The sequence below is a fragment of the Panthera leo genome, chromosome B4, assembly GCF_018350215.1.
Source record: "Panthera leo isolate Ple1 chromosome B4, P.leo_Ple1_pat1.1, whole genome shotgun sequence".
NCBI classification, from domain to species: Eukaryota; Metazoa; Chordata; class Mammalia; order Carnivora; family Felidae; genus Panthera; species Panthera leo.
The window spans coordinates 37,907,522-37,919,677 of NC_056685.1; the positions used below are offsets into that span (position 1 = coordinate 37,907,522).

General features: G+C 55.0%; 1 protein-coding gene across 1 annotated transcript in view; it reads right to left on the reverse strand.

Moving 5' to 3' along the window:
- TSPAN11 (tetraspanin 11) overlaps window positions 1–12,156 on the reverse strand; it is a 73,622-nt gene that overhangs the window by 15,078 nt on the left and 46,388 nt on the right. The window contains exon 4 of the mRNA XM_042945534.1: window positions 797–871. Within this exon, the coding sequence (XP_042801468.1) occupies window positions 797–871 (75 nt within the window). The remainder of the gene's footprint in view (window positions 1–796; window positions 872–12,156) is intronic.

A 12,156-nucleotide genomic window follows, 5' to 3' on the forward strand; every position in this document is an offset into this window, starting at 1 on the left:
AGCACCACGGACTTGGAATGGTGTGAGGGCAGACGTTCCCCAGCGTAATGGGAGCGTCGTAGGAGACCGCTCAGAACACAGAGTTCGTGGAGAGATGTTGTAAAAGCTGGGGCCAGGCAGGTGATAGACAGAACTGAGAGGCAGGCCAGGGAGGGGACGGCTCAAAGCTGGTGGGAGGGCAATGAGGCTGGGCACAGGGGGTGCTTTTAAATAAATATCTTTTTCTCATTTTGATTATGAGGTGACATTCACAATATTTACAGTTGTTATCCTATGGGCACCCATCAGTTGTACGGTGCTGCCTTAAAACAACCAGTGCAGGCATCTGTCTCACCCTGGTCATGACCTCAAACCCCTGGTTCACAGCAGCCAGTGGGAGGAGACCCGACCGGCTACTTCATCCTTGTCTGCTGCAGACAGGCGAGGCCCGGTGCTGTCTTCATAGTCTGGCAGGTAGCCCCGGCCCCAGCCTTTCTCCTTGGATGCCCACCTGCTAGGTTCATCCTCTATCTCTGCTTAGGAGGGGAGAGAGACCACCCCACCTCCCACGGGGCATTCCCACTCCCCAGCCCCCATGCCAAATAAGTCAGCATCAACAGATAGGGCAGAGAATTGCTGGAAGCCAGACAAGAAGTAGGACCCAGGTATACTGAGGATTGTTGGGGCCAGGGACATGAGACCGCCCTCTGTGTCACTGCCGAGCTTTAGCTCCCCCATGCCTCTGCACCCCGCCCCACAGTTGCCTCCAGGGCAACAGGGGGCACCGATGGGGAACACAGGAAGAGGGTCTACTCACCCTCTGGTAGTACATGTGGGCCAGGACCCCTGCCACCAGCTCCACGAGGAAGATCACCAGCAACAGGCAGAAGTACTAGGAGCAAGGAGGAAGGTGGTCATCACGGGGATCAGGCCTGGGTAGGCACACAGTGCTGCGGGACAAGTCTTCCCAAAGCAGTAGGGGAGGCAGGGCGACCTGCCAGGAACCCATCACCCACCCATACCATCTTCCCCCTCTTCCCGGCAGCTCTGGGCATGCTCACCTCTCCCGGCTGCTGGCACGGAGTTCCCCACTCACCCCCTCACCCACTGGGTTTCTGTCAGTGTGTCAATCCATCCATCCATCCGATACTTATTAAATACCTGCTACATGCCAGGTATCGTAAGTAAGACGGTTACCGCCCTCAGAGTTATTGGTGGTGGGGGCATAGGTAAGTGATTACAATGCTGTGTTACAAATGTTACTATGGGGCAAGACCTAGGTGGGGGGGAGGGCAGTCAGAGAAGGCTTCCTGGAGGAGGGGACACCTGAGTGGCACCTTGAAGGATGAGCTACCAGGTGGAGAAGGCAGGAAGCATGTGCCAGGCAGAGGGAGAGCCCTGTGTGAAGCCTGGAGAGTGCAGAGGGCGTGGGGCGTCCGAGTTCTGGGAGTGGAGAGAGCTGAAGAGCCTGGGAGTGTAGGGGTGGCTGGGCAGCGACCAAGACTCAGGAAATAGCAAAGGCAGTGCCCTGTGAAAGGCATCGGTGTGTTTTCCAGGCCTTCATGGCCCTGCAGGGGTTTCTAAATTCCTGACACAACTACTGCCTGGCCTCCTCCAGACTCAGGGCCCACTCTGTACGCTTCACAGCCTGCCGGCTGCGTTCCTGGCTGTGCTCTCTCTGCCGTGACCTCCCTCCCAGTTTTAGTCAGGAGGCTCCGGGACACTGCTCCATCCTGGTGTGTTCTTGTGGGGGCCCACAGGTCAAAAATGCAAGTCAGACCCACGTGGCTAGGAGGGCATGGCAGGGGTGGTGGTGGGGGTGGTGGTGGAGAGGAAGCAGGCTCTAGGCAGGGAAGAGGGAAAGAGGGAGTGGGGAGAGGAGGCAAAGCAGTGGGGTGCTGCTGCCTGAAATTAGCCCCCTCTGGGGAAGCCTAGCCCCCCTCCCCATGAACAGTGGTTGGTGTTGTCTCCCCCACCCCCCTCCCCAGGTACTGCCCATCCGCCTGGCTATAGTCATTCAAATCACTGGATTCCAGGGAATGTTCAGCCTGTGCCTGAGCTCTGAAATTCCAGGGCTCTTCAGCAGGGGTAGGGATGCAGCAGGAGGGCATGGGAATGGGAAAAAGGCGCAGGGCAGGGGCCATTGGGCCAGTTCAGAGGCGACGTGAGTCCCTGAGGCCTTGCCTGACTACCTCCCGGAGCCCAGCATGGGGTCTGGCATGGGCAGGACTTAAACACAGGGGGAGGAGAAGGTATTCCTTTTCATGAAGATCATGAAGAACATTCCATCCAGGGACAAGGCTTCCTTTTGAGTTACATGAACTGTGCACCTACCCCACGGCCATCTTATTGAGCCCACGGTCTGCCAGGCTCAGAGCTGCCCACCATCAGGAATGAGGGAAGCTTTCCTGTCTCTGAATCATGGTGGCCGCACTTATCATCTGTGGGGCCCAAGGCAAGAGTACAAATGGAGGTTCCTGCTTTGCCCTTCCCCACCTACCCCGGGCTCAATGCCATACAAGGAAAGGCCTCTGGCCTGCATGTCCAAGCTCAGTCCATGCACGGCCAGGATCAGGCGCCCCCTGACCATCCCTGGATGAGGATGCACAGAAGGCTGGGTGTGGTGGCGTGTGGGGGACACAGCAGCCTCGTCACCCTGTGCAGACTCTGAATGGAGACTCAGGCTGTCTGTGAGCTCCTGGGCACCCGGATCAGGTCTAGAAGTGGGGAAGGGAGTTGCAGATCCCACGATGGCACACTCTCTGGGCCTCATTGACTTTTTATGCCACGGGGAGGGGTCTGGAGTGTTCTGTGTGCCTGGGACTAGGGAGGGTGTGGGATGGTATCCAGGTGAGGCAGGAGGCTGGCAAGGGGTCTGTGGATGGGCCCTCTGCTTGCTGAGCCTCTGAGATATAGGGCCTGGAAACCTGAAGAACGGTAGCAGAAGTCAGCTGACTCCGGTTTGGGTCAGGCTCTGCCACTTCCAGGCTCTGGATGGGCAGCCTGGTGTGAGTTACAAAAATGTGCTCCCATGAGAACATGTGGCTGAATTCTGACCTTCCTCAGGCCTCATACAGGACGCAGCATCCAGGGCCATATGCAGTGGCTGTGCCTGTGGGACTGAGCCTGTGGGTGGGCATAATGGCATCACAGCAGTCCTGCCCATCCCGAGGGGCTGAAAGGACCCAGAGGGAGGGGATTCCACTTCACGGTGGTCTGAGATGTTTCCTGCTCCCGGAGCCTGTGCGTGACAGCATGAGGTGAGCCAGGCTTGTCAGCCAGCTGCAGGCGCAGTGGCCTGGGCCAGTCCCTCTGACAGCCCCCAGCAGCTTTGCGGACATCCTGACTCGGCCACCCATCCTGCTTGCCCCAAACTGCCCTCTGCTCCCCCTGACCCTGGTACCCTGAGGCCGACTCTCCTCCTGCCACACAGGATCCTGCATGCAGTGACTGCCGGCTGGATGCTCCCAGGCTCCCTAGGTGCGCCCCATGTGCCTTCTGTGGTGTGGCCAGAAGACATGAGGGAGCCCGTGACTGAACGGGAGGATGCGGGCCCCTGGCGGCTGGGAGGGCAGCATCTCGGTGTCTTGGCACCTTCCCTCTGGGGGGGGCGGGAGAGGCTCTTCTCCCAATCACTGATCACCCATCACTGATCACCAGGGGCTGTCAGCCGAGAGTCACGCTGGCTGGTAGTCATGAAGACTTGGCAGTGTCGTGCTGCTCCCCCAGGACGTCACTGACGCCGTTGCTATTGACACTGGGCTGGGAGGAGGGTTGATGGGAAGGGAGAGAAACTGAACCACATCCCTGATGTAATGGCAGCCTAAATTAGTACATGCCAGCCCCTCAAAACGGTTTGGAGGCATCAGACAGGCTCCCCAACCTGATGGAGTTGTCAGGAGTGGGGAGAGTGCTGCCTCCAGCTGTTCAGAGGCCCTTGGGAGGGAAGTGAGGGCCAGGCGGGGGTTTTGGGGGACCGACATGGGGTGCCAGGGAGTGGACCGGCTGGGTGCTCGGTGGGCATGGGCGCAGCTTCGGTGGCAGGAGGGCTGTAGGTATGTGACTCACCCGGGTGGGGGTGGCCCTGAATCACAGCTCCAGTGCAACAGTCCCCGGGGAAGCAGGCAAAAGGTTGTGCTCGCTGGGATCCCCCTGCACCGAGGGGCCTGGCAGCCCTGCCTCTGGGCAGTGGGGCCAGGCTGGTGGGGGGCTGCCATGTGATACAAGTGCCTCGCCTCTGCTGCTCCACCTTTTTCTTTACCAAGCCTTCCTGATGTCCAGCCAAATCATCCCAGTACTCCTACAGCACAGGCTAGCTGGCCGCCAATCTGCAAAGCACTCCTTCTGTTCCTGCACACGGTTCCCTAAACACCGCTCAAGCCTTCCAGCCTCCATGTATCTGCCCTCAGTGTTCCCCTGCCTGTCCCTCTATCACCGGGCTCGGTCATGGCCTCCACGAAGCCCTCCCCGGGTCAGCAGTGGGTGCCAAGCACCCCCGTCCACGCACCTACAGTGCTGCACCTGCCTCCACCTTCTGACACAACTTTCAGCGCGGCTCCTTCTCGACTAGACTCAGAGCTGCCCCTGTGCCCTCCCTTCTGTCTGCCACACTCTTCCTCACGGGCTGGCTGAGTGATGTATCCGTACCTACTGCTCTGTAGAGGTTATCATTGCCTCAGATGTTGTGACCCCGTCTCCCCAGAATGACTGTGAGTTTCTGGGGAACAGGGACCACATCTCAGGTTCTTCTGGCCTCAGTGCCTGGTACGGTGTTGGGTCTAGAGGCATGCTCAGTAAACATCCCAGATGAAGACCTGTGAGTGCACATCTTAATACGCATGCCGTGAGTTGAAGGGAACTGGCTGAAGCTGGCAGCCCCAGGCTTGGGGGCAGGAGTTCAATCTTGTTCTGATGCGTGGGTGGTATGGAATTATTACTGTGGTTTAATTTATACCACTGATTCCCAATCTAGCATGGTTTTTTCCCCAGAGGATATTTGGCAGTGTCTGGGGACTGTTTTTTATTGTCACCACTGGGGTAAGGAATGCTACTGGCAGCTAGTGGGTAGAGGCCAAAGATGCTGCTGAACGTCCTACAGTGCCCAAGTCAGGCCACCTGGCAAAGGATGATCCGGGCTAAAATGTCACTAGTGCCAAGGTTGAGGAACTGATTTGCACATTTAACTTCAGATTCTGAGGCCGCTGCTGGGACTTGACTTGCATAGGATTTCCCCTATTCACTATGGGAGATGTGAAAAAGAAGATCTGAGGAAGGTGGTCTAGTTCCTGAGAAGCCTGAAACTGAACACAGACAGAAACATGTGAGGCGGTTACTGTGTACCTGCCTCTGAGGGCACTTTGTGGCAGGAAGCTGCTCACCCCAACTCTAGGGAGGATCAGTGAAGCCAACAGTGCTTGGGACCAGCAGCTATTATAGGGATGTGATGGGCCCAGGTGCACCCTGGGGTAGTCAGTGAATTTCTTGGTTCTTGATAGCACTGTTTCCTGAAGCAGCTAGGTACCTACTGGCTTGCCCAGGCTCCCCTGGGCTAAGGAGGGATGTGTTGCCCTTGCCTGTAGGAAACATGAAAACTGTCCTATTTGAATGAAAGCCAAGATTTCCTGGGCCCTGTGCTGTGTAGGGCCCATTGTCTACCAACAGAGCCCACTACTCTCATGAATGGGCTGCCAGAATTCCTGGACTACAGCTGAAGAGGTATGCCTAGCTTGCTTCTCAACAGCGGTAAAAATATAGTTTTCCTATAGTGAGAATAGTGGAAAAATAGCCCTTCCACAAAAAAGGGGGTGGGGGGGAGAAATTAACCCCTCCTTGGCAGAATCAGTGCCTCACTCATGGCCCACAGTGCAAACGGTGGGCGCTCCATGACAGTAATGGCCAAGGTTTGCCAGCTCTCCCCAGGTGCCGGCCCCTCTGGTGAGCACGTCTCATGACAGCTCCCAACCACCCTCGGAGATGAGCATAGCATTACTCATCATGTTGCCGTGTGAGCACCGACGTTAGCCTCGTCGTAACCATGAGGCACATGCATGGAGAGGTGAAGCCGTTTGCGGTCACATGGCAAGAGCATGGCTGAGTCCAGCTGAGTCCAGAAACCAAACTCAGGGATTCCAGCGGCATAACTCTGTGCACTTACTTGCTGGGTGCTGTCGTGCCCACTACAGAGCAGATGGCTGGGTGGGTGGCCTGAGAGCACCTGGGGTGGCTGTGGTTAGGGGGATCCTAGCCTCATCAGATCCTAGAGTCTGCACAGCTGTGCAGCACTCCCCGTGTGTGTGTGTGTGTGTGTGTGTGTGTGTGTGTGCGTGCGTGTGCGCACAGGGCCCTACACACAAGCGAAGCCTCGGGCCTCCCCGCCTTTGCCCTCTGTGCCCCTGCCTGGAACTCGCTGCCCGGACTGTGTCTGTGTTGCACAGCTGTTAGCCATCAAATCGCAGCTTAGGGGAGGTCTCCCCAAAGCCCTCTCTGTGCCAGAAGTTCCTGACCGTGACCTCATTGCCAACATCCTTCTTTCTGAACCTCTGTCAGACTCCAGGGTCACATGATTGTCTTGCTCCCCAGGACTGTGTGTCCTTTGATCCTTGTTTGCCCTCCTGCTCTGACCTATATCTTGTTCTGTCTTCACAGTCCCTGGGCACCTTGGTGTGAATTGGACCCACCCTGCCCTAACTCCTCCCTGATCTCCAGCCCCACTTTGGTTTTTGTGACTGGCTGGCCCCTGCACTCAGGGCTGCCCCCAGTCCTTCCAGAAGCAACTACTTAGTCTTGGTCTGATAGAAACCAGCAATGAGACTTAAAAAAAAAAGTTCTTATAGCCTCTATCCCCAGAGTTCCCCAGAAGAACTATGCCACTTCGAAATATGCCAAAGTAAACCCTAAATGTACAAGAAACCAGTTTGGTAACAAAGAACGGGACCCAAACATTCATCTTCCCTCTGTACCATCTACCAAAGTTTTTTTTCTTTAATTCTTTAATGGTACAGTTTGAACTAGAACTGAAGTTGGACATTTTCTAGAACTATAGATCCAAAGCAAAGCTGGAACAGCACAGTACTCTCTGAACCAAACCAATACTTTTTTTAATGAGAGGTTCTGCAGGAGCTTTGCGGAAATATATCTCATTGTGACATTAAGGGGATTAATTAGAAATTGCATCTTCAGATGGGCTAATACTGCATGGGGGCAAGCTGAGCTCCAAATAAAGTTTCTGAGGCAGATTCACTGGTACGTGATGAGCCCAGGTAACTCAGCATCGGCTGGTGCCTTCCTTGCAGTACGTTTTAAGAACTTTCTACGATTGGACTTCTGGAATTCCTCACTGGGCTGATTCTGCCACAAAGGAGGGAACCTCGCTGAAGCTCTCCTCCACTACCCCCTCTACTATTCTGCATAATCAGAGATGGAGACTAAGCCAGAGATGGAAAACTGAGAAGGCTTGGTGCCTAGGAAGGTGAGAATGGGCTGGGGTGAGGGGTGGGAGTCGAGGCACCAGCCCCTTCTCAGAGCAGTGTGGCAGAAAAGGAGAGGAGACTCAAGATGCTACCAACATTAAGATGCAGGGAGAGGGGCGCCTGGGTGGCTCAGTCGGTTGAGTGTCTGAATCTTGATTTCAGCTCGGGTCATGATCCCAGGGTCATAGGATTGAGCCATGTTGGGCTCTGTGCTGAGTGTGGAGCCTGCTTGGGATTCTCTCTCTCCCTAAAATTAAAAAAAAAAAAAAATTGCAGGGAGAAGAGTGCAGCCCGAGGTCCTAGCTTGGCCGTGTATGAGAGGGTTACAGCGGCATGCTGTGGGAGGATCAGGGAGCTGCCAACAGCTGAGGCTGTTTAAGCGGCAATGACCTCAGGGTGCATTATTTTCTGGCAATTAACCAGTGGCTGGAGGCGGTCAGGACTCAGAGGTGCAGCTGCCGGACTGTTATTGCAGAGAAGAGAGGATGTGGGCTTGAGAGCCTCAAGTTATTCCTGTAACAAGATGTCACTGTTGGAAGGATGAAGGTGACCTCTACCCCGGGGAGCCCCAGCCCAGGGCTCACAGCCCTGGCCAGCTGGCACTCCACCTAGTCGTGCTCTACAGGCTGTGCAGAGGATGCTAGTATGTGTTCTGACTGAAGTCGGAAGTTAATGTTCAGTTCTGGCCCAGGGGACTGGGAGCAGAGGAGTGGACCAGGGCTGGGGTAGTGAAAGATGGTCGAATCAGTGATGGGAGAGTTGAGGACAGTGGGGCCTGGGGAGGCAGGAGGCATTCAAGGGACACATCAAGAGAATGCAGCTGAGGCTGTCCAAAGTCCAAGCCAAAGTGTTGGGGTCCAAAGATCACATTGTGGGTGGGGGTGGGGTCAGGAGGGGAACAGAACCTACAGCTATGAGCCAAAGACAGGAGTCCACTAGATTTCAAGCTAGGGCTGCTGGGAGTTCAGGCCGATGGGCTAAGACAGCAGGATCCAGAGGGGCAGGGGCCTGGCCTGCTGGCTGCCAGAAGGAGGGCCAGACTCCTCTCAGGGGCCACGGCCTAGGGATGCCTGAGGGATTTGGGCATGGGGGAAATGTCCGACTGCTGCTGTCCTTCGGAAGGACCTGATGTCCCTTGTTGGTGTCTTCTCCCAGGCTGTGGGAGAAATGTGGTGCAGCTCGCAGGCAAATGAGATAGTGCATGGGGCCAGGGTAGAACCAAGGAGGCAACTGGGGATGGGGTTCCCAGCGGTGGTAATTCGAGGACAGGGCTGGCAATGGGGAAGAAGGGAAGGCTGAGCAGGAGAAATCCCTACCAAGCCTGGATGTTAGGAAAAGTCCTGGGGCTCAGAGAGGTCAGAGGCTCTGACTAGATGGAAACAGGAATTGAAACCACCCACAGGGTTCTCCGTCTTTTGATACAGGTGTCTTGTGTTCCTCACTAGACTCCAAGCCAAGGACTGGGCTGCAGGCCCAATCATGTCTTCCCTTCTTATGCTGCCTTGTGCCCAGCAAAAATTCTGGGAATGTGCTAGAAATGCTTGTTGAGGTTGATGGCAGCCCCATCGATGGCACATGGAGAATGAGTTGCAGGAAACTGCAGGGAGGAGGTGGAGGGAATTAAGTGGCTGTAAAACCTGTCCCATCTAGAAAGTTGCTGCTACAGGTAGGCAGTGATCATTTAAATCCACTGCAGCCTGAGAAAGGTGCATCTTGAGCCCAGCATGGTGCTGGTCAGAGAAAAGGGGTGTTACACAAGGTGCCCTGGCCTGGGAGTCTGGGTCCAGTGTGCCTCTGTGACAAGATGCTGTGTAACCCTGGGCGAATCACTCACCCTTTCTGGGCCTTCTGCATAAAGTGTAGGGCTTCGATGGGAAAAATGTCTTGGTGCCAGTTTCATCAGTCTGTGCAGTGTTGGGACCTTGCCTCCTCTGTCCTGGCCTCCTGCTTCCTTGCAGGGACAGCTAGAGGGACACCCTGGCTCCTCTCCTTACTCACTGCCTGTCCTATCTGCTGAGGGGGCCTTCCTCCTTCACCTCGGGGCCAGCCTGTCCTCAGGATGCCACATTCTCTGTTCTCTACCATGTGGCAAGTACAGTGAGGCAGTTCTTAGAAAGGCGTGTACCCCGATCTCAACCACAGCTGAAGGGCTGCTATGGCTTCCAGCTGCAGCTATAAAGCCACATGCTCCAATCACCTTTGTTAGCCGTGGAGATGACCTTTCACTGCCATCTCTCTGCCTCCTGGGCCTTATTTTTCAATGGATTGTAAACTCCCCCAAAACCTCAGTGTGATGTGTGGGGAGACGGAGAAGGGCACCGAATGTCACCGTGGAGGGGGGGACTTCCCAGGAGGAGCATGTCCAGACAGCCATCCAGCCACCACTCCCGTCCCCATCCCAGGGACACAGGGTGGCTGCGACTCCGAGGCGTGCCACTACTCCAAGATGGGAACGGGGTGTGGCTAAGAAAGCTCACCTCATCGGTGGGAAGTGGGTGGCTCCTGGGGGGAGGGTCGGGGAACGAACCTCATCAGAACAGGACAGTACCCACGGCCCACAACAGCCTCAGCAGCTCCCTGGGTGGGGCCTCGGGAGGAGGAGACCATCCACTTGGGATCAGTTTTCCTCAGCTGCCAGCCCACTTCTAGGCCCCTTACTGGGTGTGTGCTTGTGGAATAAGATTCAATTTAACACCAGTGGGAGGGAAAGAAAGGTCACTGCGAAGGTAGAAACAGCTGCATGGAGGCACAGCCTTCCAAATAAGTTGGGAAGGGCTATCTGGGGTTCAGATCACCCGTGCCCACAGTCATCAGGGCACACACGGACCATGCCTCCTTAGGTGAGAGGGACTATCTAGCATGTCTCCTTCTGTTATGTGGCTAAACTCAGAATCCGCTAAGGAAAGGAAGCAGGAACCGAATGACAAAGAGGCAGTGATCCTGAGCTAAGCTCTTGGATTTGGGATGCAAACAGATGCTGTTTAGCAACCATCCCCTGTCCTCCTGCAACAGAAACACACAGACATGTAAGCATGCACGCACACGTGCACGGTATACACACTCTCTCTCTCTGAGCTCTGAGCCTTGCTCAGGCCACAGCTGGGGGTGGGGACACAGAGAGCCCCCACTACGGGGTGATCATCTACCCGCACATAACTGAGTTGAACTTTCTCCAAATAGGCCAAAAAATTTTCTTTCGTGCACTAACAGAGCTGCTTTCTACCACACTGCCTGCACCTTGAAGCTTGACCTTCACTTCTGAGTGGATCAAGTGACAGCAGCCGGGTAACTGACCCCAGATCTCAAAATGCTTCCCTTTTCACCTGGAATGCAAACCATAGGTCCTGGAGCACAAAAAAGGCAAGTGCCCATTTCCTGTGTTGGAAGCATCCAAAAGCGGGGGGGGGGGGGGGGGGGGGGGGGGTGTGCAAGGCTGGCCTGGGACAGTAAACAGGGCCCTGGATCAAGACTTGGGTGTTGACTGGGCTTTGCCAGTTCCTGGCTACGTGACCTTAGGCAAGTCTATCTTTCTCTTTGGCTAAGGAGATGGGTGGAGGGTTCATGTCTAAGGCACCTGGCAGTCCCTCCTGCATAGCCCCTGAACTAAGTAAGGCCATTGAGAAGGAAGCTGATGGGAAAGACTTGCTGAGGTCTTGAGGGGAAGAGGAGCCACACTCCACCAGGCAGCTGTGGCTGTCTGGCACACAACAGGCCTTTCCCGAATGAACCCAGCAGGACCCAGCTGGGAGAGGCAGGGTCCAGGCTGACTGTATGGGTCTCCTGAACAGCCCTCTTGCCTCAAAGCAGACTCCTGACTTCCTGAAGAGCCTTGGCAAGAGTCCTCTTATCCATTTCCTGCCTCCACTGCACCAGACCATACAGGACCAGGAAAGGCTCTCTTGTTCTGATCGAGAGGAGCTGGGGTTCTTAAAGCCCTGGCTGCAAGATCCATTCTTTTGAAGCATTTGGGCAGCTGACTCAAAGGTCAAAGTGTTACCAAACGGATGAGGCTATGACCATTCTGGCTGGGCGGCTGACGAACACGAAGTAATGGGAGGCTGAGAAATGGGCAATGGGAACACACAGTCAACATCCCAACCCCCACCCCGGCTCTGCCCACCACCCCCACCAGGGCACTGGGGTCCTTCCTCCATTCCCAGCTTCTATCGAGGAAGAAATTGTAGGGACCCTGGGAGTCATGGCCCTAAGAATAACTCCATTTATTTAAATTCCTTCTCAAAGGAGCTTGGTCATGGTGATGGTGATGTAAACGATAATTATAGCCACATTTTATGATCTTTACATAATGTGGTGACTTATTTCCTAAGCCTCAGAATGCTCTCTCATTCTCCACATACCTTACCCCCAGATAAAGACAGGGATAGGAGTGGCCAGGGGTGGCCGAGTGACTTCCCTGAGTCCCAGAGTAAGTTGGGCAGGCAGCGCTACAACTTGCTTTTGAACCAGTCCTTAATTCTAGACCTTACTGCCCTGGACAACCAGCTCCAAACTGCAATCTGGGGTCTCCTCGTTTTCAAGAATTGGTTCTAGCACTTCTTACTCTTTAATCCATCCCCTAAATGTAAAAGAGCCCCTCACAAAGACCCGTTTATCCTGAGCTATCCATCATAATCTTCATGTGGCTTAAGATACAAAAGTTTTCAGAGCCCATATTCAAAACTCTAAAAATACCCCTTTCTTTTGATCA